General features: G+C 43.9%; 2 protein-coding genes across 3 annotated transcripts; one reads left to right on the top strand and one right to left on the bottom strand.

The window, feature by feature from the left end:
* Positions 1-620: 620 nt before the first annotated feature.
* Positions 621-9,142, top strand: LOC115109195 (myeloid-derived growth factor-like). The gene is given in 7 exon segments (XM_029633858.2): positions 621-749; positions 751-849; positions 1,465-1,515; positions 1,768-1,829; positions 2,184-2,265; positions 7,897-7,969; positions 8,207-9,142. Coding segments are annotated over 7 exon segments (489 nt in total). The 5' UTR covers positions 621-707; the 3' UTR covers positions 8,287-9,142.
* On the bottom strand, positions 7,413-26,484 carry LOC115109194 (uncharacterized). Of its 2 annotated transcripts, XM_029633857.2 has the most exons (3): positions 23,446-24,569; positions 13,155-14,025; positions 7,413-7,669 (listed from the first exon to the last, which is right to left on the bottom strand). In XM_029633857.2, the coding sequence occupies exons 1-2, from the start codon at positions 24,451-24,453 to the stop codon at positions 13,273-13,275; spliced, it is 1,761 nt and encodes a 586-aa protein (XP_029489717.2). In that variant the 5' UTR covers positions 24,454-24,569; the 3' UTR covers positions 7,413-7,669; positions 13,155-13,272. The 2 variants fall into 2 exon arrangements, 1 of the variants encoding a protein (XP_029489717.2); XR_003860481.1 differs by lacking the exons at positions 13,155-14,025; positions 23,446-24,569 and adding an exon at positions 26,246-26,484.

Here is a 26,484-nt window from a genome sequence, read left to right as displayed (position 1 = left end):
ATGAAAATCTCAGACAAGACTTAAATAAACAGAGACGCTGGCCAGTGCAGATCCAGAAATACATACAGAGTCAACTGCTATACCACTGTTATTTCCTATTACTATAGAACCAGGGCAGATGGGTTCATAATGTTGAATAGTCTACTTTCACAATATTGGTTTTAACCTTTTCTTTACATTAACACTTTTATATTAAAAGTGGTAGAATTCTTGCAAAGACCGTTGAACTATTCATAATTGACCCGTGGACTGTGTTCGATGACTTGTAAACAATAAAATACAATAATATTGTATCTCAATGAGATCAAATAACAAACAATCAAGTAAAATAGAGGATAAATAACCATAAACAAAAAGGTTGAAACGTGTGGGTTCTCCTGTAGATGAACTTCATAACAACTTAGTCACCAGTGCAAGACGAGACAAGAAAACAGCCTCAGTATTTTTAGAAAATGGCGCCCTCGTGTGGTGAAAATGAACTATCTCAGAGAGATACTGATTTGATATTTAGATTTCTGCAGGGTGAATAAATTAAACTGTTTAACCACATATGTGTTTGTATTTGAAAACATCAGGAAGTTTCGCGTATTTGAGAGCAAAAACGTGTTTTTCACGAATTCCCTCATCACTTGAAATATTTTGAGTTCCCTGTGACGACACTCGGCAGAGCACTCGCATGAGTTATCGGTCAGTAGCAGCAGACCAAAATGGCGCAAAATAACTTTGCATTTCTTGCTTTGTTGGTTGTAAACGTCAACAGTTACATTGGCTAGTGCCGATGAACAAACGAAAACTGTGGAATTCAACGTAAAATCCGGCGGAATGGTGCACACGTTCTCTGAGAAAATGGTAAGCAATATAGCTAGCCACAACATCCAGCCAACAAACAGTATTGTACTACTAGACAGCTAGTGAATGTGTATGTTACATTGTAAGGTTGTAAGTAGCACAAATATGCATACGAATTGCCGAGTAACGTAATAATTCCCTGCAAACTATCTTGCTGTTTGTTCACATATGGTAGCTAATTAAAATAACAACCAAGAACATGATGGCACCGCTCACAAATTGAAACTCTATGTAGATAAAACATTTTTCTTAAGTCTCTGGTCGTCGCATGATGATGAGGAAACGACCTCTGATATGTTGACACGTCAGTACCGGAGTACCACAAGGAGGCTATTCATTGGTCTAGAATATATCTACATTTTCCGACAGACGCAATCCATGTTTTCTTTATGTTAAATCACAAATATTGAAAATAAAGTGCCCCGTTGTATTACAAATAGCAGATGTTTGAAATAATAATGAGCTATAAATTGTTTGACTCCCAAACACCCGATTTGTCTTCCAAACACTTAGGCCTACAAATAAATAATGTGTTTTGTCTTTTAATGATCATTCCAGTCTCAATTTAATCATCAAGAAAAATGTTCAGACTACTAATTCCTCCTACTTTCACAGAGAGAATATGAATGTTCATTCACGTATGCATCACAAGGGGGAACCAACGAGGTAGGTTGTATCCTGATCTAAGTTTAGGTTGTTTCAACCTAATAAATAGGACACTTCATTCTAGTCTAGAGTAGAAACATATGCTACCTGCAGTAAACTGATTCATAGGTTTTAGTGTGCAGTTTAAAAGTACATTCCAAAGTAGATCAACAGAAAGTACATTTTTAACCTGTGCCATGCTACTCACATACCTAAAGAATACATAATCAACATAATAATATAACATGTTTTCATGTTATGTTGTTTTAACAGCAATGGCTGATGAGTGTGGGCCTGAGCGACGACGACAGTCTGTTCTCCTGCTCTTTGTGGAGGTAAACTGTAATCCCTGGTGTGAGGTCACACTGAACAATGGAAGTTAGGCTGCAGAGATTTCCATGTACACTGAATGACTTATTCATTCAACTGTCACTTGGTGGTCATTCACCTGAGATATCTCAGGTCAATCAGTTCCAGTTTTTCATCTTGGCTTTGCCTAGTGAATAACTAACAGCAGAGTCAACAATTGTGCTTTATCTTGGCCATGTCACAGTTGTAAATGAGGACTTGTTCTCAACTGGCCTACCTCGTTAAATAAAGGTGAAATAAAACAATCTAATAAAAACATCAGTGGTTATTTAATCCCTATCTTCATTTGTGTTGATTTCTCTCTTCCTCTTTATTAATAGACCCCAAGGGAAGTCCTACCTGTTTTTCACACAGTTCAAGGCTGAGCTGAAAGGAGCAAAGATTGAGTATGCCAGTGCATATGTAAGTATCCACCATATACAAATGGGTCATGTAATTTGCTTTCCTATCAGCATTTCTACATAATAATGCATTGGAGCACAATATTTGCTAACATGTTTTTGTGGTGTAAAGTAGATAAGGTATATGTCCAATGTCAGCATATTGTCGCAGCAGCATTGATCTGTCTTCTCTGCTGGTCTCCTGGTTCAAGTGCGCTTCTGTCTGTCTCAGTGATAATGATGTAGAACTGCATATCCTAATGGAAACATGTCTTCTACATTGACTGTATGTACCTACCTACACATTTTTACACTTCGGTCTGTTTTTATCCTGATTTACTGGCAAGCTACAGTTGAAGACGGAAGTTTACATACACTTAGGTTGGAGTCATTAAAACTCGTTTTTCAACCATTCCACACATTTCTTGTTAACAAACTATAGTTTTGGCAAGTCGGTTAGGACATCTACTTTGTGCATGACACAAGTCATTTTTCCAACAATTGTTTACAGACAGATTATTTCACTTATAATTCACTGTATCACAATTCCGGTGGGTCAGAGGTTTACATACACTAAGTTGACTGCCTTTAAACAGCTTGGAAAATTCCAGAAAAGTATGTCATGGCTTTAGAAGCTTCTGATAGGATAATGTACATAATTTGAGTCAATTGGGGGTGTACCTGTGGATGTATTTCAAGGCCTACCTTCAAACTCAGTTCCTCTTTGCTTGACATCATGGGAAAATCAAAAGAAATTAGACAAGACCTCAGATTTTTTTTTTGACCTCCACAAGTCTGGTTCATCCTTGGGAACAATTTCCAAAAGGCCTGAAGGTACCACGTCATCTTTACAAACAATGGTACGCAAGTATAAACACCATGGGACCACGCAGCCGTCACACTGCTCTTGAAGGAGACGCGTTCTCTCTCCTAGAGGTTAACGTACTTTGGTGCAAAAAGTGCAAATCAATCCCAGAACAACAGCAAAGGACCTTGTGAAGATGCTGGAGGAAACAGGTACAAAATGTTCTATATCCACAGTTAAACGATTCCTATATCGACATAACCTGAAAGGCCGCTCAGTAAGGAAGAAGCCAGTTATCCAAAACCGCCATAAAAAAGCCAGACTACGGTTTGCAACTGCACATGGGACAAAGATCATACTTTTTGAAGACATGTCCTCTGGTCTGATGAAAGAGAAATAGAAATGTTTGGCCATAATGACCATCATTATGTTTGGAGGAAAAAGGGGGACGCTTGCAAGCCGAAGAACACCTCCCCAACGGTGAAGCACAGGGGATGGCGGCAGCATCATGTTGTGGGGGTGCTTTGCTGCAGGAGGGACTGGTTCACTTCACAAAATAGATGACTCAGTTACACCAGCTCTGTCAGGAGAAATGGGCCCAAATTCACCCAACTTATTGTGGGAAGCTTGTGGAAGGCTACCCAAAACGTTTGACCCAAGTTAAACAATTTAAAGGCAATGCTACCAAATACTAGTTGAGTGTATGTAAACTTCTGACCCACTGGGACTGTGATGAAATAAATAAAAGCTGAAATAAATAATTCTCTCTGCTATTATTCTGACATTTCACATTCTTAAAATAAAGTGGTGATCCTACCTGACCTAAAGACAGGGAATTTTTACTAGGATTAAATGTCAGGAATTGTGAAAAACTGAGTTTAAATGTATTTGGTGTGTGTAAACTTCGACTTCAACTGTAAATCAAAGCTAATATAGGGCTTTATATGGGTAGAGATGATAAAATAGATTGTCATGGCAACACACAGTACCAGTCAAAAGTTTGGACACAGCTACTCATTCAAAGGTTTTTCTTCATTTTAATTATTATCTACATTGTAGAATAATAGTGAATATATTAAAACTATGAAATAACACATCTGGAATCATGTAGAAACAAAAAAGTGTTAAACAAATCAAAATATATTTTATATTCTTTGAAGCAGCCACCCCTTGCCTTGATGACAGCTTTGCACACTCTTGGCATTCTGTCAACCAGCTTCACCTGGAATGCTTTTCCATTTGTCTTGAAGGAGTTCCCACATAGGCTGAGCACTTGTTGGCTGCTTTTCCTTCACTCTGTGGTCCAACTCATCCCGAACCATCTCAATTGGGTTGAGGTTGGGTGATTGTGGAGGCCAGGTCATCTGATGCAGCACTCCATCACTCTCCTTCGTGTTCAAATAGCCCTTACATAGCCTGGAGTTGTGTTGGGTCATTGTCCCGTTTAAAAACAAATGATAGTCCCACTAAGCGCAAACCAGATGGGATGGCGTATCGCCATGCTGGTTAAGTGTGCCTTGAATTCTAAATACTGTGGGGCAAAAAAGTATTTAGTCAGCCACCAATTGTCCAAGTTCTCCCACTTAAAAAGATGAGAGAGGCCTGTAATTTTCATCATAGGTACACTTCAACTATGACAGACAAAATTAGATAAACAATCCAGAAAATCACATTGTAGGATTTTTAATGAATATATTTGCAAATTATGGTGGAAAATAAGTATTTGGTCACCTATAAACAAGCAAGATTTCTGGCTCTCACAGACCTGTAACTTCTTCTTTAAGAGGCTCCTCTGTCCTCCACTCGTTACCTGTATTAATGACACCTGTTTGAACTTGTTATCAGTATAAAAGACACCTGTCCACAACCTCAAACTGTCACACTCCAAACTCCACTATGGCCAAGACCCAAAGAGCTGTCAAAGGACACCAGAAACAAAATTGTAGACCTGCACCAGGCTGGGAAGACTGAATCTGCAATAGGTAAGCAGCTTGGTTTGAAGAAATCAACTGTGGGAGCAATTATTAGGAAATGGAAGACATACAAGACCACTGATAATCTCCCTCGATCTGGGGCTCCAAGCAATATCTCACCCCGTGGGGTCAAAATGATCACAAGGTGAGCAAAAATCCCAGAACCACACGGGGGGACCTAGTGAATGACCTGCAGAGAGCTGGGAACAAAGTAACAAAGCCTACCATCAGTAACACACTACGCCGCCAGGGACTCAAATCCTGCAGTGCCAGACCTGTCCCTCTGCTTAAGCCAGTACATGTCCAGGCCCGTCTGAAGTTTGCTAGAGAGCATTTGGAGGATCCAGAAGAAGATTGGGAGAATGTCATATGGTCAGATGAAACCAAAATATAACTTTTTGGTAAAAACTCAACTCGTCGTGTTTGGAGGACAAAGAATGCTGAGTTGCATCCAAAGAACACCATACCTACTGTGAAGCATGTGGGTGGAAACATCATGCTTTGGGACTGTTTTTCTGCAAATGGACCAGGACGACTGATCCGTGTAAAGGAAAGAATGAATGGGGCCATGTATTGTGAGATTTTGGGTGAAAACCTCCTTCCATCAGCAAGGGCATTAAAGATGAAATGTGGCTGAGTCTTTCAGCATGACAATGATCCCAAACACACCGCCCGGGCAACGAAGGAGTGGCTTCGTAAGAAGCATTTCAAGGTCCTGGAGTGGCCTAGCCAGTCTCCAGATCTCAACCCCATAGAAAATCTGAGGAGGGAGTTGAAAGTCCGTGTTGCCCAGCAACAGCCCCAAAACATCACTGCTCTAGAGGAGATCTCTATGGAGGAATGGGCCAAAATACCAGCAACAGTGTGTGAAAACCTTACCTCTGTCATTGCCAACAAAGTATTGATTGCCAACAAAGTATTGAGATAAACTTTTGTTATTGACCAAATACTTATTTTCCATCATAATTAGCAAATAAATTCATTAAAAATCCTACAATGTGATTTTCTGGATTTTTTTCATAGTTGAAGTGTACCTACGATGAAAATTACAGGCCTCTCTCATATTTTTAAGTGGGAGAACTTGCACAATTGGTTGCTGACTAAATACTTTTTTGCCACACTGTATATCACAGACCGTGTCACCAGCAAAGCACCCCCACACCATCAGACCTCCTCCATGCTTCACGGTGGGAACCACACATGCGGTGATCATCCGTTCACCTACTCTGCGTCTCACAACGATACAGCGGTTGGATCCAAAAATCTCAAATTTGGACTCATCCGACCAAAAGAGAGATTTCCACCAGTCTAATGTCCATTGCTCGTGTTTCTTGGCCCAAGCAAGTCTTCTTCTTATTGGTGTCCTTTAGTAGTGGTTTCTTTGCAGCAATTTGACCATGAAGGCCTGATTCACGCAGTCTCCTCTGAACAGTTGATGTAGAGATGTTTCTGTTACATGAACTCTGAAGCATTTATTTGAGCTGCAATTTCTGAGTCTGGTAACTCTGATGAACTTATCCTCTGCAGCAGAGGTAACCCTGGGTCTTACTTTCCTGTGTCGGTCCTCATGAGAGCCAGTTTCATCATAGCGCTTGATGGTTTTTGCAACTGCATTTGAAGAAACTTTCAAAGTTATTTAAATTTTCCGAATTAACTGCCCTTCATGTCTTAAAATAATGATGGACAGGTCTTTTGTCTTTGCTTATTTGAGTTGTTCTTGCCATAATATTAACTTGGTCTTTTACCAAATAGGGCTATTCTGTATACCACCTCTACCTTGTCACAACACAACTATTTAGCTCAAACGCAGTAAGAAGGAAAGAAATTCCACAAATTAACTTAACAAGGCACACGTGTTAATTGAAATGCATTCCAGGTGACTACCTCATGAAGCTGGTTGAGAGAATGCCAAGAGTGCCAAGAGTGCACAAAAGCTGTCAAGGCAAAGTGTGGCTACTTTGAAGAATCTCAAATATAAAATATATTTTTATTTGTTTAACACTGTTTTGGTTACTACATGATTCCATATGTGTTATTTCATAGTTTTGATGTCTTCACTATTATTGTAGAATGTAGAAAATAGTCAAAATAAAGAAAAACCTTGAATGAGTAGGTGTGCCCAAACTTTTGACTGGTACTGTAGGTATTTGAGAGAACATTATATTGCAGTCAGAGAGTACATTGTTACCCATGTTGCATTCAGATCTAACCATGTATTCTTCTCCCAAGTGAATGCTGCTGTGTTCAGAGTACAAAGAACTCTCAGACTAGTGTCACACCACATGTAAGTTGCACACAGTTCTAAGGCAGTGGTTCCTAAACCGGTCTGTGCTGTGTCTGTCCCACCATACGTTTTTTATATCTCCCTCTGATCTACTATGTAAACTAGACTGATGTTTGTAGTCATGACGCAGTTTATTGCCACATCTTCACACAAATGAATGGCAACCCACCAGCGTTTACCAAAACACCATACAGGGAAACACTGTTCTGAGGAGTCTGTCAGGCAAGGAGGCTTTGTACATCGCCACAAATACACTGCTCTCCCACAGGCCTCTTGACCATCCTCCCTCGCAAGGACAAAGCCTCAGACAGACGCTGTCGTCAGAACAGAACCGTTCAACCTCTCCTCCTGACGGCACTGTCCCCTGTGAAAAGACAGAGAAAAAAACAACACTCACTAAACATTGGGATAAAAATAACCAGCACTCCTGAGAAGCAGAACATTTCCTCGACCTTGTCACTCCACTATAACTCTCCTTGCCTCTGTCGTGATGAGTTTCTCTCTTTTCCATTCACACTTTCATCCCCTTGTTTGTTATCCCTTTTCTCGTCAATCCCCTGCTTCCATCTCTCCCCGTCATCGTCTCCACAGTCCCAAACTGTGGCGGGAGGACAGAGGGATGTGACTTTGAAGGAAGATGAATTCACTGTTGGGGATTCTACAGGTGAGATGACTAGTCTGCTTACTACTGAGCTCCATTCCCATATGTCTGTCACAACAGATCAAAACTATTCTTGTTTTTTACCTATTTGTCTGGAATGAAGTGTTTGTGACAAAAGTAGATAGCATTGATGATGAGTCTATGGTATGCCACTGTCTACTACTGAATGTTGTTTTTTCATTGAATGTTGTACTTGTGTTATGTTGTAGTAACTCGTTTCCTCTCCCATCACCCTTCCAGTGACCCACAAAGATGGGAAGTTCCGCGCTGAGCTCTCCAAACTGACTATTATTGGCCGGACACGACGCGATGAGCTTTGATTGGCTGGAAATCCGAATGACTGTTGTAATATCATCAAATGGTGACATCCAGGCGTGCTCTCAAGGCAGGCCATTGTGCTCTAATGTCGACAACAGTGGCAATTGAAGGACGATATTCAAGCACGAAGGACGATACAGTAATGAGTGACAGCCTTAGACCTTGGTGGTCTACAAATATGCTGTTGAATAAATCTATTGTTTTTTATTTGGAGTATAATGGTTTTACATGGAAAATTCATTATGTTCCATACTGTGAGAATGCATATTGGGATGTCTGATCTTAACGGGTGTAGAGAGATATAGGTTCAGAGGATTTATTGGTCTTATGCTAAGCCAGGGAAATGTGAGAAATCATTTGTCTTCATCGTGCGCACGTTAAGATATATACATTTTTCCAATCTGCTTATTCTCTAAGCAAGTGAATGGTTAGTACAGATAATGTAGAGCATGGAGCCCCAGTTTCTATGTTCTTTTGATCTAGATAGAGCACCTGATTCAACCAACCAATCATCATTCAATGCAGTTGATTTAGTTTTTCTCCCTCCTCTCTCACTCCTACCAACAGTCTTAATGAAGCTAGGTGGAGCTTTAGAACAGATGCTTATTTGGCCTACCAGGATTAGAGACATATTGCCTTGATGTAGAGGATAGTTAGCTTGCCAGCACATACCAGGTTCATCCCTGTCTGTCTAGAGGAGGCCCTCACTCAGCGTTGATAGTGGAGTCCCTTGGCTCCCAAAAGGAAATACCACCGGGCACTTGTTTTTATTTTATTTTATTTTATACTCCTTGGATTTCTAAATCACAATGTGCAACTGATGCTCCAATAAAAGTCATATTGTCTGGGAATGTGAAATGTGTGTTCTCATTTGTTTTGACACAGCTAAGATTTCACACTGCTGTCCATGCTCAGGTTTGATGGTTTTCAGCTTGGATTACTTTCAGAGTTCTGTGTGCTGATCTCATGCTCTTTTTTTAGATTATTAGGACACACATTTTCAGTCCAGCAGATTCCAACATTATTACGTTCCATATGAAAATGTAGCTATAACACAAAGACGAAATTCGATGTGCATAATGTTTTTGGACTATTTGCAAACAATGTAAAAAGAAATAATGATAAAATCATTGAGTTAATAAAGCCGAATACAAACATGGTCTCTTTTTTGCTTTCTTGAGTAAGGCAGCTCCAAAATGCAGGTGTTTCAGCCAAGCTCAGTGCTTTCTGTGGTGGTGGGGCATTCAGCGGAAAACAAACTCCCCTTTTCAGGATCCTGTCTTTCAAAGATAATTTGTAAAAATCCAAATAACTTCACAGATCTTCATTGTAAAGGGTTTAAACACTGTTTCCCATGCTTGTTCAATGAACCATAAGCAATTAATGGACATGCACCTGTGGAACGGTCGTTAAGACACTAACAGCTTACAGACGGTAGGCAATTAAGGTCACAGTTATGAAAACTTAGGACACTAAAGAGGTATTTCTACTGACTGAAAAACACCAAAGAAAGATGCCCAGGGTGTGTGAACCTGCCTTAGGCATGCTACAAGGAGGCATGAGGTCTGCAGATGTGGCCAGGGCAATAAATTGCAATGTCCTTACTGTGAGACGCCTAAGACAGCGCACAGGGAGACAGGACAGACAGCTGATCATCCTCGCAGTGGCAGACCACGTGTTACAACACCTGCACAGGATCAGTACATCCAAACATCACACCTGCGGGACAAGTCCAGGATGGCAACCACAACTGCCCGAGTTACACCAGGAATTACACCACAATCCCTCCATCAGTGCTCAGACTGTCCGCAATAGGCTGAGAGAGGCTGGACTGAGGGCTTGTAGGCCTGTTGTAAGGCAGGTCCTCACCAGACATCACTGGCAACAACGTCGCCTATGGGCACAAACCCACTGTCGCTGGACCAGACAGGACTGGCAAAAAGTGCTCTTCACTGACTAGTCGTAGTTTTGTCTCACCAGGGGCGTTGGTTTGATTCGCGTTTATCGTTGAAGGAATGAGCGTTACACCGAGGCCTGTACTCTGGAGCGGGATCGATTTGGAGGTGGAGGGTCCGTCATGGTCTGGGGCGGTGCGTCACAGCATCATCGGACTGAGCTTGTTGTCATTGCAGGCAATCTCAACGCTGTGCATTACAGGGAAGACATCCTCCTCCCTCATGTGGTACCCTTGCAGACTCATCCTGCCTGACAAGACCCTCCAGCCATACTGCTCATTCTGTGCGTGATTTCCTGCAAGTCAGGAATGTCAGTATTCTGCCATGGCCAGCGAAGAGCCCTAATCTCAATCCCATTGAGCACGTCTGGGACCTGTTGGATCGGAGGGTGAGGGCTAGAGCTATTGCCCCAGGAAATGTCCGGGAACTTGCAGGTGCCTTGGTGGAAGAGTGGGGTAACATCTCACAGCAAGAACTGGCAAATCTGGTGCAGTCCATGAGGAGGAGATGTACTGCAGTACTTAATGCAGCTTGTGGCCACACCAGATACTGACTGTTACTTTTGATTTTGATCCCCCCCCCTTTGTTCAGGGACACATTATTCCATTTCTGTTAGTCACATGTCTGTGGAACTTGTTCAGTTTATGTCTCAGTTGTTGAATCTTATGTTCATACAAATATTTACACATGTTAAGTTTGCCAAAAATTAACACAGTTGACAGTGAGAGGACATTTCTTTTTTTGCTGAGTTTACGTAGCGTAGGGGTTGTAATGTTCTCTAGTTGCACCGTGATTGGCTCAGTGTTCTGTCACTCATGGGGACACTACGTCACCACCAAGTCTAAGGGTAGAGCTCAAAAATTCAAGCCCCTTGTGTGCTGCCATAGAGTTACATTAGAAGAGCCCATCCAAGAAGGCTCAAGGTCATTGGCCACAGATAAAATTACGTCAAATCATGTTATATCTACAGTACCTTTGATTGGACTGATCATGTCAACATACTTTCAAAATCTTAGCTCGCAGTCATCATCCTGAATCAAGTTGACAATCTACTAGCAAATCTTTTTTTTAATCCTTGTCATATGAAGGGAAATAATGAAGAGAATTTATAGATAAAACATATCGGTGCTCATCAACCATCAACCATTGGACATCAACATTACACAACAAGTCGGAAGTTGCAAATTCAACAATGAGTGGTTTGGAAGGAATCAGTAGCTAACTGCAAGCATTGCAAAGCAATCACTAGCCTGCTAGTCAGTGGAGTGACTGTGTGGTCCCAAGTCTGGGTTTCATGGTCTCTTATCCAAGCTTAAAATTATAAACATTCAACATTGGCCATGCTGTCAATGAAGCATGATTTGTGCTGTGCTCAAAACAACTTAACCTGGACTGGGAAATCTGACTTCAATGAGTTCAAGACAACTGGGAACTCGGGGAAAGGCCCTTTCCTGTTTCAGCATGACACTACCCCCATGCACAAAGCGAGGTCAATACAGAAATGGTTTGTCAATATCGGTGTGGAAGAACTTAACTGGCCTGCACAGAGCCCTGACCACAACCCCATCGAACACCTTTGGGATGAATTGGAACGCCGACTGCGAGCCAGGCCTAATCGCCCAACATCAGTGCCCGACCTCACTAATGCTCTTGTGGCTGAATGGAAGCAAGCCCCCGCAGCAATGTTCCAACATCTAGTGGAAAGCCTTCCCATAAGAGTGGAGGCTGTTGTAGCAGCAAAAGGGGGGACCAACTTCATATTAATGCCCATGATTTTGGAATGACACGTTCAACGAACAGGTGTCCACATACTTTTGTTCATGTTGTGTATCTGTGACCAACAGATGCATATCTGTATTCCCAGTAATGTGAAATCCATAGATGAGGGCCTAATGAATTCATTTCAATCGACTGAATTCCTTATATGAATTGTAACTCAGTAAAATCTTTGAAATTGTTGCATGTTGCATTTATATTTTTGTTCAGTTTATGAACAGGTCGTTACTATTGGCCATCTGTTACTACTATAACTGTTGACTTTAACTTCCCATCAGAAAACATAGCCAACTTTGTCTAAAAAATTGCCGGGGCGGCAGGGTAGCCTAGTCGTTGGAGCGTTGGACTAGTAACCGAAAGGTTGCAAGTTCAAATCCCCGAGCTGACAAGGTACAAATCTGTTGTTCTGCCCCTGAACAGGCAGTTAACCCACTGTTCCTAGGCCGTCATTGAAAATAAGAATTTGTTCTTAACTGACTTGCCTAGCAAAATAAAAAATCCCTAAATTTCCAGTACAAATGTATCTGCTGAAGTACATGTCAAGTCCACAAGATGGCATCAAATTAACTAAAAATACAAATTATCTACAACAACATCTACAACCACTGTGATACAGGCAGATTGATTCTGAACTATGGGCACCATGATACGACCCGATGAGTGCGTCATCATTTCTCTCTTTTGAATGCTCTCGGCCAGTTTGGACTGCGTTCCCCCATCTCTCTCTCTCTCTTCCTCTGTAGTTCCTGATTGACATTTACAGGGAACAGATGGAGCTTGTGGATGAGGAGGGTTAGGTTAGGAATCACCACCAAGGGCCCTTTGAAGGGTAGGACTAATGGCCAGCTGCCCCACTGTCTCTGTCCCCCTCTCCCCTATCTCCCCCAGACACACTTCCAAGCACTGGGTGACCAAGTCAGCCAAGAGACATGGTACGCCAAAGAGATGCTCTCACTTCCTATTTGGTTGTGTCATCATTCTGCTAAGTGGGCATCTGCATCGGGCCCTAGTAGTTACAAGTGCGCCGAGCCAGGTTTTGCTGTCTCTTATCCTGTCTCTTATCCTTGGTCAGAGCCAAGCCAGAAAGGTGGAAAGGGTGTCAGGACAAATGCAGCAGAACTCTGCTGACATATACCTACCCCGAGACACCTCTCATCACCTTGGAAACGTGGGCTCTGCTCAAGTTGGCGAGCCTTAAATCACCCTCTGCTCCCTCAGATCTGTGGTAGTTGCTCCATAAATCCAACCACCTCCCTCTCACACCGTGGTCGAGAGCAGTCTTCTCTTCACAGGATACGGGGGAGCCTTCTTGGGGTCCTTGCCTTTACTTGCCCCCCGATCAAAGTGCCCATCGTGCGGGTAAGGAGGCGGCTTGCGGCCCTTGGGCCCTGGAACTCTCCCTGGGCCGTGTGGGACTGTCTGGCCCTGCGTTAGCCCCAGCGATCTAGCAGATGTTGTCCTCACTCCCTCCACCATGGTCTGGGTCTTACGGGCTCTGGGTGGGCTGACAGTGGGAGGTGACCCTGTTTGGGTTTCTAAGGTGACAGAAGGACCGAGAGCAGAGGGGTGAGGAGGGGAACTTATTTCATGGGGGGGAAGTCCAAGGATGTGAAAGAGAGCAGAGTTAGAGGCATGGTTGAGGGGGTAATGTAACCTCTTGCTCTTGACTGAGGGATCATGGGTGTTGGGGTGAGGTGGGTTGGTACTGATGGGGGACAGACCAGAAGGGCGAACAGGGCTACTCCTGTGAGGCCTGGGAGCAAGTTGGTGGGGAAGGCGGACCGGGCTGGAGGCAGGGTTGTGACGCTGGGGTGAGTTAGTCCTGATGAGGGAGGACAGAGCTGCGTCCCCCTGCCTGGCCTCCTCACCCCCTGGGCCTCTGGGCCTCTGATGGCTACTGCCCATCGTGACTCCACTGGAGGTGGAGCTACTGTCGCTGGGCAGGCTGGGGCTGGCTTCCCCTTCACTCAGGTCAATGGACGAGGTCAGCAGCTCAATCTGCTGCACCACCTGTGAAAGAGATTAAGATACACGTCAGAGATGGGGCTGGAAAGATGCGAGAAAATGAGATGTAGAAAATGTTTGATCTGCCTCAGCCTTTGCTGTGTGTGGTCGTACTGTTGCTAGGCAAATTGTTTTTCTCACTTAACTACTCAAGTTCTCTGGTGTCTTCCTTCAGGTCCCTGACCACCTGGTCCAGTAAGAGATTTTCCTTGCACCACACTATAAGAGCAGCATCGCTGGATGTTACTCCATACATTTATTTAACGTTCTACTATCATTTGCAATACCCCTGTGAAATACCCTTGCTCTCAGACTGCACTTATGCGGAACTTTCCCCCTGGCATGGCAGGAGTGCCATATACAGTACTGCAATGCAACAAGATAACGTGAGAGGGGCCGATTTACATGTCACTTTTATGGGATGAGAATATGAGCCAGGGCTCAGGCGTTTCCATAAATGGATTAAAAGCATGGTTCCAGCTGCTCCTCTGTCAGCATCTGGTGGTGGAAGGACTGGAGAGGAGAGGGTACCGCTGCTGAGCATCACTTTAAAACATTGCATACATTAGGTAAATGGAGCATAGCAGGGTCGTTCCACGAAAAGAGCGCCTGTTTGCGTACCTTTGATATTTTAAGCAGAAATTGTGCACCAATAGAAATGGTGCCCTTTAATATAGACCACATGGTCAATTTAATACATCAGATTTTTAAAAATGAATTAAGTCTTGCTAAAGTGCCCAAATCCAGTATTTTAACATGTCCCTCTGTTCACCCCTTCTAAGAAGATTTTAACCCACTGAACCCTAAAACGTTTTCACCATCATTGTAAAGCCATAGTTATTTTGTTGATTTGACAAGGTCATTTCTGAAGATGATTATTTATTTCATGTGATTAGTGATTAATAAAATAAAATACAAAAAACTCCCTGTTACGTGAACTGAACTTTTGCTTTAATATTTATTTCAAAATAAACATTGGACATTTAATAGTCAAATCATAGTGTAAAAGCAGTGAGCTGGTTCTACTCTTTGTGGCCATTGTTTGGTGTTTTGATGATGGGAAACTGAGTAGGTCAAGCATAACACATTAACCCTGTTACCAATAGATAGACAGGCTAGAAATGTTTCAACAATTTCATTTTGTAAAGTTTGCATTCAATTACCCCTCCCCGTTGCACACAGCAAGCTTCCATAGGGATTTATGACTAATTTAAGAGGAAATCGTCAACCCTGTAACTTTATTTGGAACTGAATTTTTGTATTTAATTAACTTCTTGAGATGGGAAACTTGTTTTTCATTCAGTTTAACATGTGCTCTTTATAACAGAATGTTAAAATGAGATGGGGGAAAAATGGACGAAGTTACACTACCCAGAAGGTTTTCTCATTTGATGGAACCATAGAGAATGATAGAGGCCTCTACTAGCCAAAAGCCTGTATTAGCATGGGCAGCACAATTGAGGACTTTCACCATTTTGAAATAGTCAAGTGGGTGGGACGTCCAATGGGTTAAGGAAGGATCATATGATTCCATCCGGGTCATCAGGAGGGATCAGCCAATGAATATACTCGAGAGAAGAAATTCCATAACTGCAGGTGGCAGTAAATCGGCAATATTGGCTTTATACCTGTTCAAACAACACATTACAAGTGGCAGAATGTATTCCTTTCAGTTTGTTTGCCAACAAAAGAGAATGGTGTTGGAATGTATAAAGGCCGTTTTACGGGCTCCTGACCAACTCTGCTATTTTGTATGTTTTTTTGCGCTGATCGTAACTTTTTTATACATTATGTTCCCGCCATCATTTCCTATGACCGAAAATAACTTCTGTACATCAGAACAGCGATCACTAACCTCGATTTGGATGAAGATTTCTACTTCAATGAGTTGGAGGCAGAGGGCATACTGCTCACCCCGGACCAGGCCGTAATCCCAACACTCGGAAGAGAAAGAGGTGACAATATAGAGGCTGATTTGCGGGGTACCCTGATGAAACTACGGACAAGTAAATAATCCACCTCTACCCTCTGTTCTATTGGTGAATGTATAATCACTGGAGAAGGTACTGGACAAGCTCCGTTCGAGACTATCCTATCAACGGAACCCGAAGAACTATGTTTCTCGGAAACTTGGCTGAACAAGGACATGGATAATATTCTCTGGTTTTCTATGTATCGACAGGACAGAACGGTAGTGTAAGGTAAACTCAAGGGTGGTGGTGTGTCTCTTTGTTAGTTAGTAGTTGGTGCTCAATCTCTAATATTAGGTTTCAAGGTTCTGCTTGCCTGAGTTAGAACACCTCATGATAAGCTGTATACCATACTATTTACCAAATATTTACCATATTTTACGTAGCTGTTTATTTACCACCACAAACTGAGGCTGGCACTAAGACTGCACTCAACGAGCTGTATAAGGCCATAAGCAAACAATATAATGTTCATCCAGAGGTGGTGCTCCTGGTGGTCGGTGATTTTAATGCAGGAAAACTGAAATCCGTCTTACCTCATTTCTACTAGCATGTCACCAGTGCAACTAGAGACAAAATAACTCTAGATCACCTTTACTCCACACTCTGACGCTCGTTGGATGTGGCAGTGTTGCAAACGGGTTACAAAGGGAAACTCCGCTGCAAGCTGCCCAGTGACGCGAGCCTACCAGACAAGTTAAATGCTTTCTATGCTCGCTTAGAGGCACGCAACACTGTACCATGCGTAAGAGCACAAGCTGTGTCCGGATGACTGTGTGATCACGCTCTACGTAGCCGATATAAGAACTTTAAACAGGTTAACATTCACAAGGCCGCAGGGCCAAATGGATTACCAGGACGCATACTCAGATCATGCACCGACCAGCTGGCAAGTGTCTTCACTGATATTTTCAGCATCTCCCTAACCCAGTCTGTAATAAATACATGTTTCAAGCAGACCACCATAGTCCCTGTGCTAAATAATGCCAAGGGAACCTGTCTAAATGACTATAACCCCTTAGCACTCACACCTGTAATCATGAAATTCTTTGAAAGGCTGGTCAAGGCTCACATCAACACCGTCATCCCAGACACCCTGGACCCACTCCAATTCGCATACCGCCTCAACAGATCCACAGATGATGCAATCTGTATGGCACTCCACACTGCCGTTTCCCACTTGAACAAAAGGAAGACCTACGTGAGAATGCTGTTCATTGACTACAGCTCAGCATTCAACACCATAATGCCCTACAAGCTCATCACTAAGAGTAAGACCCTGGGACTGAACACCTCCCTCTGTAACTGGATCCTGGACTTCCTGATAGGATTCCCCCAGGCGGTGAGGGTAGGCAACAACCCATCCGCCACACTGACACTCAACGCGGGGGCCACTCAGGGGTGCGTGCTTAGTCCCCTCCTGTACTCCCTGTTCACCCACGACCACATGGCTACGCATGACTCCAACCCCATTATTAAGTTTGCTGACAACACAACGGTGGTAGGCCTGATCACCGACGACGATGAGACAGCCTATAGGGAGGAGGTCAGAGACCTGGCAGTGTCGTGCCAGGACAACAACCATTCCCTCAACGTCAGAAAGTCAAAGGAGCTGATCGTGGACTACAGGAAACGGATGGCCAAGTACGCCCCCATCCACATCACTATGGATCTATCATGGTCCAAATACACCAACATGCTTGTGAAGAGGGCACAACAACGCCTCTTCCCCCTTAGTAGGCTGTAAAGATTTGGCATGGGCCCTCAGATCCTCAAAAAGTAATAAAGCTGCACCATTGAGAGCATCTTGACTAGCTACATCACTGCTTGGTATGGCAACTGATTCGTCATCCGACCGCAAGGCTTTACAGAGGATAGTGTGGGCAGCCCAGTACATCATTGTTGAGCTCCCTGCCTCTATACCAGGCGATGTCAGAGGAAAGCCATAAAAATTGTCACAGACTCCAGCCACCCAAGTCATAGACTGTTCTCTCTGTTATCACACGGCAACGCTACCGATGCACCAAGTCTGGAACCAACAGGACCCTGAACAGCCTCTACCCTCAAGCTATAAGACTGCTAAATAGTTAGTTAAATAGTTAACCAAATAGCTACCTGGACTATCTGCATTGACCCTTTTTGCACAAACTTTTTTGACTCATCACATCCGTGCTCCTACCGTTTACTATCTAGCACTTTATTCCTAGTTATACAGTGGGTATAGAAAGTCACCACACCTTTTCAAAATGTTCACCTTTTGTTGCCTTACAGCCTGAAATGAAAATACATTAAATTATACTTTTTCCAGCTTTATTTACACACAGTAACCCACAATATTAATTGGAAAAAAATTATCCCCAAAACAATCAAATGCCCTATTTGGATAAGTCAACCCCCCCTTAGAATTTAAATTGAAAACTTGCTGAGGTATAACCAACCACAAATCAAGCTAATTGGCTTCCATCTGTGATCAGTTGTAGTTACTTTGATTAGTTCAGAATAAAAGCAGTTGTTCATAGAGGACTCCACTGCCTAGTAGTGTAATTCATAGCAAATCATCCATTATGGGCCGTACTTTCAAAAGATCTATGAGATCAAGTTGTGGAAAGCACAAGTCAGGGGATGGATATGAAAAGCTTTCAAAGGCTTTGTCTATCCCTCAGAGCACAGGTAAGACCATTATTACGAAGTGGAAGGCGTATGGCACCACCCAGACCCTGCATAGATCAGGCCGTCCCTCCAAACTGGATGACCTGGCAAGGAGGAGACTGATCAGATGCTACCAAGAAGCCAATGGTGACTTTGAAGGAGCTTCAGGCCTTTATGGCAAATATTGGTCAATGTGTGCATGTGACCACAATACCACAAGCGCTCCACAAATCTGGCCTCTATGGGAGAGTGGCAAGAAAAAAAACACTCCTCAAAAAAAGGGAGATGAGACCAAATTAAACTTTTTGGCCTGAATGCAAAACGATATATCTGGCGAACACCCAATACATCGTTCCACCCAAGGAACACCAAGTCTATAGTAAAGCACGGTGGTGGCAGTGGTAACGATGTGCTCTGAGAGTCGGGAAGCAAGTTTGGGGAGTATGTGTTTTAATAAATAAACACAACATAATACCAAATAAGAAACATGGGCAACGCACAGACATGACACAGAAACAATGGCGCCTGGGGAAGGAACCAAAGGAGTGACATGTAAAGGGCAGGTAATCAAGGAGGTGATGGAGTGCAGGTGAGTGTCATGCGCGTAACGATGTTGACAGGTGTGCTCCATAACGAGCAGCCTGGTGACCTAGAGGCCGGAGAGGGAGCACACGTGACAGCAGCATCCTGTTGAGGGGGTGTTTCTCTTCAGCAGGGAGCATTTGTCGGGATAGAAGGGAAAATGGACAGTGCAAAATACCGACAGATTTTTGAGAACATGCAGCCCTCTGCCAGGAAGTTAAAAATGGGAAGGTGGTTCACGTTTCAACATGACAATGACCCAAAGCACACCGCCAAAGTAATTGTACAGTGGCTGAAGGACAAGAAGGTGAATGTCCTTGAGTGGCCTAGTCAGAGCCCCGACCTAAATCCCATTGAGAATCTGTGGAATGACTTAAAGAGAGCGGTCACTATGCATTTTGACTGAGCTTGAACAATTCTGCAAGGAAGACTGGGCAACTATTGCACAGTCTAGGTGTGCAAAGTTAGTAGAGACGTATTCAAAAAGACTTATGGCTGTAATTCAAGCAGAAGGTGGTTCCACCAAGTATTAACTCAGGGGGGTGTTCACTTATCCAAATATGGTATTTTACTGTTTTAATTGTGGGTTAATTTTTCTCACTTGGATATTGTGGGTTACTGTTTGTAAATAAAAAGTCTGATTTTATGTGTTTTCATTTCAGCAACAAAAGGTGAACATAGAATTACCTCGTACACCTGCACATCGACTTGGTACTGATGCTCCTTGTATATTACCGTTACTCATTATGTATCTATTACTACTTTTATTATTACATGTTTTACTTTTCAATTATTTCTCTATTTTCTTTCTCTCTGCATTGTTGGGAAGGGCCCGTAAGCATTTCACTGAACCAGGAACAAATATAGCCCATGGTTCACTCCAGACCTCACTGCCCTCGACCAGAACAAAAACATCCTGTGGCGTACTGCATTAGCATCGAATAGCCCCCGCGACATGCAACTTTTCAGGGAAGCTAGGAACCAATATACACAGGCAGTTAGGAAAGCAAAGGCTAGCTTTTTCAAACAAAAATGTGTATCCTGTAGCACTAACTCCAAAAAGTTCTGGGACACTGTAAAGTCCATGGAGAACAAGAGCACCTCCTCCCAACTGCCCACTGCACTGAGGCTTGGAAACACTGTCACCACCGATAAATCCGCGATAATTGAGAATTTCAATAAGCATTTCTCTACGCCTGGCCATGCTTTCCACCTGGCTACCCTTACCCCAGTCAACAACCCTGCACCCCTCACTGCAACTTGCACAAGCCTCCCCATTTCTCCTTCACCCACATCCAGATAGCTGATGTTCTGAAAGAGCTGCAAAATCTGGACCCCTACAAATCAGCAGGGCTAGACAATCTGGACCCTCTCTTCCTAAAACTATCCGCCGAAATTGTTGCAACCCCTATTACTAGCTTGTTCAACCTCTCTTTCATATCGTCTGAGATCCCCAAAGATTGGAAAGCTGCCGCGGTCATCCCCCTCTTCAAAGGGGAGACACTCTAGACCCAAATTGCTACAGACCTACATCTATCCTACCCTGCCTTTCTAAGGTCTTCGAAAGCCAAGTTAACAAACAGATCACTGACCATTTTTTAATCCCAACGTACCTTCTCTGCTATGCAATCTGGTTTCAGAGCTGGTCATGGGTGCACCTCAACCATGCTCAAGGTCCTAAACGATATCATAACTGCAATCGATGAGAGACATTAATGTGCAGCCGTATTCATCGACCTGGCAAAGGCTTTCGACTCAGTCAATTACCACATTCTTATTGGCAGACTCGACAGCCTTGCTTTCTCAAATTATTGCCTCGCCTGGTTCACCAACTACTTCTCTGATAGAGTTCAGTGTGTCAAATCAGAGGGCCTGTGTCCGGACCTCTGGCAGTCTCTATGGGGGTGCCACATGGTTCAATTCTCAGGCCGACTCTCTTCCCTGTATACTTCAATGATGTTGCTCTTGCTGCTGGTGATTCACTGATCCACCTCTATGCAGATGACACCATTCTTTTTACTTCTGGCCCTTCTTTGGACACTGTTAACTAACCTCCAGACGAGCTTCATTGCAAGTAATAAATGCAAGTAAAACTAAATGCATGCTCTTCAATCGAACACTTCCCGCACCTGCCTGCCCGTCCAGCATCACTACTCTGGACGGTTCTGACTTTGAATATGTAGACAACTACAAATACCCAGGCGTCTAGTTAGACTGTAAACTCTCCTTCCAGACTTATATTAAGCATCTCCAATCCAAAATGAAATCTAGAATTGGCTTCCTATTCCGCAACAAAGCATCCTTCACTCATGCTGCCAAACATACCCTCGTAAAACTGACCATCCTACCGATCCTCGACTTCGGCAATGACATTTATAAAATAGGCTCCAACACCCTACTCAACAAATTGGATGTAGTCTATCACAGTGCCATCCATTTTGTCACCAAAGCCCCATATACTACCCACCACTGCGACCTGTACGCTCTCGTTGGCTGGCCCTCGCTTCATACTTGTCGCCACACCCACTGGCTCCATGTCATCTACAAGTCTCTGCTAGGTAAAGCCCCGCCTTATCTCAGCTCACTGGTCACCATAGCAGCACCCACTCCAGCAGGTATATCTCTCTGGTCACCCCCAAAGCCAATTCCCCCTTTGGCCGCCTTTCCTTCCAGTTCTCTGCTGCCAATGACTGGAACGAACTGCAAAAATCACTGAAGCTGGAGACTCCTATCTCCCTCACTAGCTTTAAGCACCAGCAATCAGAGCAGCTCACAGATCACTGCACCTGTACATAGCCCATCTGTAAACAGCCCATCCAACTACCTCATCGACATACTGTCACATTCTGACCTTAGTTCCTTTGTTTTGTCTTTTGTTTTAGTATGGTCAGGGTGTGAGTTGGGTGGGTTGTCTATGTTAGTTTTTCTATGATTTTCTATTTATGTGTTTGGCCTGGTATGGTTCTCAATCAGAGGCAGCTGTCAATCGTTGTCCCTGATTGGGAACCATGTTTAGGTAGCCTGTTTTTGAATGTGTTTTGTGGGTGGTTGTTTTCAGTCTTTGTGTGTCTACACCAGACAGAACTGTTCCAGTTGTTTCTTTGTTATTCTGTGTTCAGTTTACTTTATTAAAAAGATGAACACGTACAACGCTGCGTATTGGTCCTCACCTTATTCCACCGACGACGGCCGATACACATACTGTATTTATTTATTTATCTTGCTCCTTTGCACCACAGTATCTCTGTTTTTACATTCATCTTCTGCCCATCTACCATTCCAGTGTTTAATTGGTATATTGTAATTACTTCGCCATTGTGGCCTATTTATTTCCTTACCTCCCTTATCCTACCTCATTTGCACGCACTGTATATAGACTTTTTCTACTGTATTATTAACTGTATGTTTGTTTATCCATGTGTAACTCTGTGTTGTTTGTGTTCAACTGCTGTGCTTTATCTTGGCCAGGTCGCAGTTGTAAATGAGAACTTGTTCTCAACTAGCCTACCTGGTTAAATAAAGGTGAAATAAAATTTTAAAAAAATTGATTTGAAGAAGAAAATGTTCTAGTTTAAAATGGAGATTTCCTCAATGGCTCGGCACGTGCGCTCACAGACGTCATAATGGAAACGATATAGGGATGCTTTCTCTATCATTCTCTATGGGTGGAACGACCCAGCAAACACCACTTCTTCCCTTTAAAAATGCTGTGAAATCTTCACTTCTATGCTGTTTCATAGATAAGACTGTCACACTGTGGTGGAGAGACGCTTTGCAAGCAGTATAACAGTGTATATCAATTCAGACGCCTTTTTAATGGATGTTCAAGTATCAAACGTATGAACTGGTATTATGCTCTTTCTGGGAAGTGCAAAAGTCACATTCCCTCCAGGACCTGAAATAGCGTGATAATATGTTTATACAAATATCAAAAGAACATCAAAGAAAGCATCTGAAATATTTTGAAGGCTATATGACAATACCAGGATATAGCTCACTATCCCCTCCCAAAACACCTTTTTTTCCCAAGTATTTGACACTTATTGAGACAGTTTGGAATCAGAACAGTGGGATGCGGGGATTGAACCCCAGTCTCCGTTGTACATGTGACTTGTGCCGGGGAGTGTTACCACTACACCACAGCTCTGCACGAGAAACAGCTTTAAATCCCCCCATCAAAGATAGACCCTATCTGTAATTTATAGGCAAAAATAAACATCTTTACCTCCTTCATCTCCTGATGGATGTCCTTCAGGCCTCCTAGAACCTCCTCCAGGTTCTCCACCACTCTCCGGATCTGATCCCGGACCACCTTCCGGTGGCTCCTCTTCGCCCCAGTCAGCCCTGGCCCTCTCCTGGAGCCATGGTGGCCGCTGGCGGGCCTGGTCTGGACATCCTCTGGGGTGGGACAGGGCTTACTGGGGCTCTGCTGGGGTCGGAGAGTGGGACCTCCCATATTTCTCTGAGGAACCTCTGTAGAGAATATGACCTCATGCAGAGAGCTGGGTCCATTGTAACCCTCCACAGGTTTAGTCAAGTATTTCTGGTCTCTTCTGGTCTCTGGTCCGCCTACTGGTCTAGTCAAGTCTCTCTGGATGTTTCTGACTTTTTTTGGGGTGGAACTCAAGGTAGAACCGAAACTCTGGTGTCTGGGTAAGCCCTGTGTGGCTGTGGTTGAATCCACCCAGCTGGATTTATGAAGGTTTCTCTGACAGGTCTGTCTGGGGTAACCCCAAAGCTGGTCCTCCAAACAAACAGGCACTTTACAGCCGTCTTGACCTTTGAACTGTGTTGGTGGAGAGGGGGCAGTAACGTAGTTCCTGACTGAGGGGTGTGGTAACGTCTGGCGGTGGTTCCAAACAAAGGAGCGTTCTGTGTAGTGGTTCCTGACAGATGCGCTGTGTCTCAGGCCTGGCTCTGGAGACGGGACCTGGCTCCACCTGGAAGGACTGCCAACTTGGCTTCTTAAATCTAGCTCCTCCAATCCCAGTCCATTCAAATGGGGACCCATCCTTTCCTTCCCATGTATATTGTTGATAACCTCTTGTGATTTAAAGCCTACCTCTTTGGCTCTGTTGGGATAGGTAAGGTTGGCATCAGTCCGCCTGCATTGCCCATTGAGTCCCATGTCACTGTGATGGGCCCTGAATCTATTGTGGAGCCAGATGTTGAGATGAGGGTTGCTGTGCTGAAAGCCTCTGTGCTCCCCAGGCGCTCTGGTGTCCGAGAACATGACGGAAGCAGTCCAGCAGCCACAGAGGAAGACTCCTTAAAGAATTAGCTTTGTCCCTCCAGCTTCCCGCCCTTGACATTCACATGGAATGTTTTTCTCATTGACTTCTCCCTCTCCCGCTCTTTTCCTCTCTCTCGAAAACTTTCTTCCGCTTATTTATCCTCAGACCCCCACCCACCCGCTCCCCTTTCCTGTCCAAGCCTGTTTCTGATTGTATCCCTTTGTTTTTTCTCTCTTTCTCTTCCCGGTCCTCCCCCCTCACTCTCCGTCTTAGCACGCTGTGATCCTTACTGCTTCCCCCTGTTGCCCTCTCTGCTGCTCATGGCCTCTCTGTCTTCCTCTCCCTGCGTCTCTGGCTCAGTGGCTGTGGCACGCTTCCTGTCTTCCCCCCTCTCTCTCTCTCTCTCTCACACTCATTCCCCCTGCCGCCCAGCACTGCGCTGTCTCCCTTTCTCGCTCTTTATTCCTCCCACTCCTTCTCACTGCTGTACCTCCCTCTGTACCTTTCTCCCTCTTCCCATCTCTCTCTCTGTATGTCTGTCTCTTTCTCTCCCATTTAACCCGCTTGTAGAGTGAGACTAGTGGAACTTCAATCAAGATTTTTGTTTTTTAATCCCTGGTAGACGCTGTGTCCCCACGTGAGCCTCCCCACTCCGCCTCTCATCTGATTACTCCTGTTCAGCTTGGGATACCAGAAGGGGCGAGAAGGGGATAAGGAGGGGGTGGGGTGGGTGCACAACACTGCACCCGTAGCATACAGCAGTTAGCTACACAGACATAAAAGCCCTGAGCAGATACAATCTGTAACACACCTGTCCCGGCCCGTTAACTACAGTATTGTCACCTATGGAGCTGAGGCACCTCTTGTTGTTTCATGTTATTTTCTGCTTCTATGACTTCTATTTGTTCCAGTTATGCAGTGGCAGCTGCTATTTGAAGCTTGATTCAAATCCCATCTTGGCTTGGCAACTGTCTGGATTAGTTGTGATGTGTCTGACAAACCCAGAGATGCCTCCTACGGGTCTTTTGACTCACTGTGTGACTCCCTCCTTGGATGCACCCTAAACGAGACAATGGCAGTCACTGAGAACACTGATAGTGTCTGTCATTCAGGAAGAACAGTTTCAGTATTTGCCATGAGCTTACTCAGCACAACAAACTACTTCTGAGAAATCCCCTTTAGTGACAATAGGAAAATGAATGGAGAAATACTGCAGAAAGACCATGACATATTCTAATAGATACATGTACTCAAAGTGATGGGGGGGGGGTAATCCCCATTTCAGGGTAAGAAGATTCCTTCTCAAACTTGAGCGCCTGTGCTTAGCTGACCACTGCTTTGTGGATAACAACTAACCCTGGAAGTAATAGAGGAGGCTGTATTAATCCATCCAAAGCTCTACTTGAACATGGCTTACGCTCTCCAATACCCCAGCTGTTTCCAATGACTGTTTCCTTTGTTTCAGTGAACACTTCTGCTGCACAATCACTCCATTCCCTATTGTTCCCAAGGTCACTCATGTGAACGTAAACAGATCCCCAAAAATATGTTTTGTCCTCAGATGTTGACCACCCCACTCCCACACAAACGCACGTGCACGCACGCACGCACGCACGCACACACACACCTGAATTGTCGGGCTCTCATGTGCTGGACTTCATCATACCTCTGGCTAAAACTCTCGGCTTTCAACCAATCACCCTCCCACTGTGTGTGGATCATAAATAATGCCCAGGCTGTGAAAATGCACAATGTTAGCTCATTTGAAAGTCAATGTGGAATAATAAGTACCTGTCGCTGTTGCTCGTCTAACAGCAGTCGACGTACGGTGGAGCCCAGTTGGAGACCTTCACTCCATCCATTACATTATGGTAATGTCTGTCCTTATAGAGTCACCACAACTTTACAGGCACTACACAGTAACAGAGCCACAGTAGACTAGCTATATATCCTGGTGGAGCGTCTGTCTCTGTCTACACAGCACAGCGCCAGAGAGAAGCAGAAGCAGCGTTATGTAAGCGTGTGGCGGA

The sequence above is a fragment of the Oncorhynchus nerka genome, linkage group LG25, assembly GCF_034236695.1.
Source record: "Oncorhynchus nerka isolate Pitt River linkage group LG25, Oner_Uvic_2.0, whole genome shotgun sequence".
NCBI classification, from domain to species: Eukaryota; Metazoa; Chordata; class Actinopteri; order Salmoniformes; family Salmonidae; genus Oncorhynchus; species Oncorhynchus nerka.
This window is presented reverse-complemented; position numbering and strand designations above follow the sequence as displayed.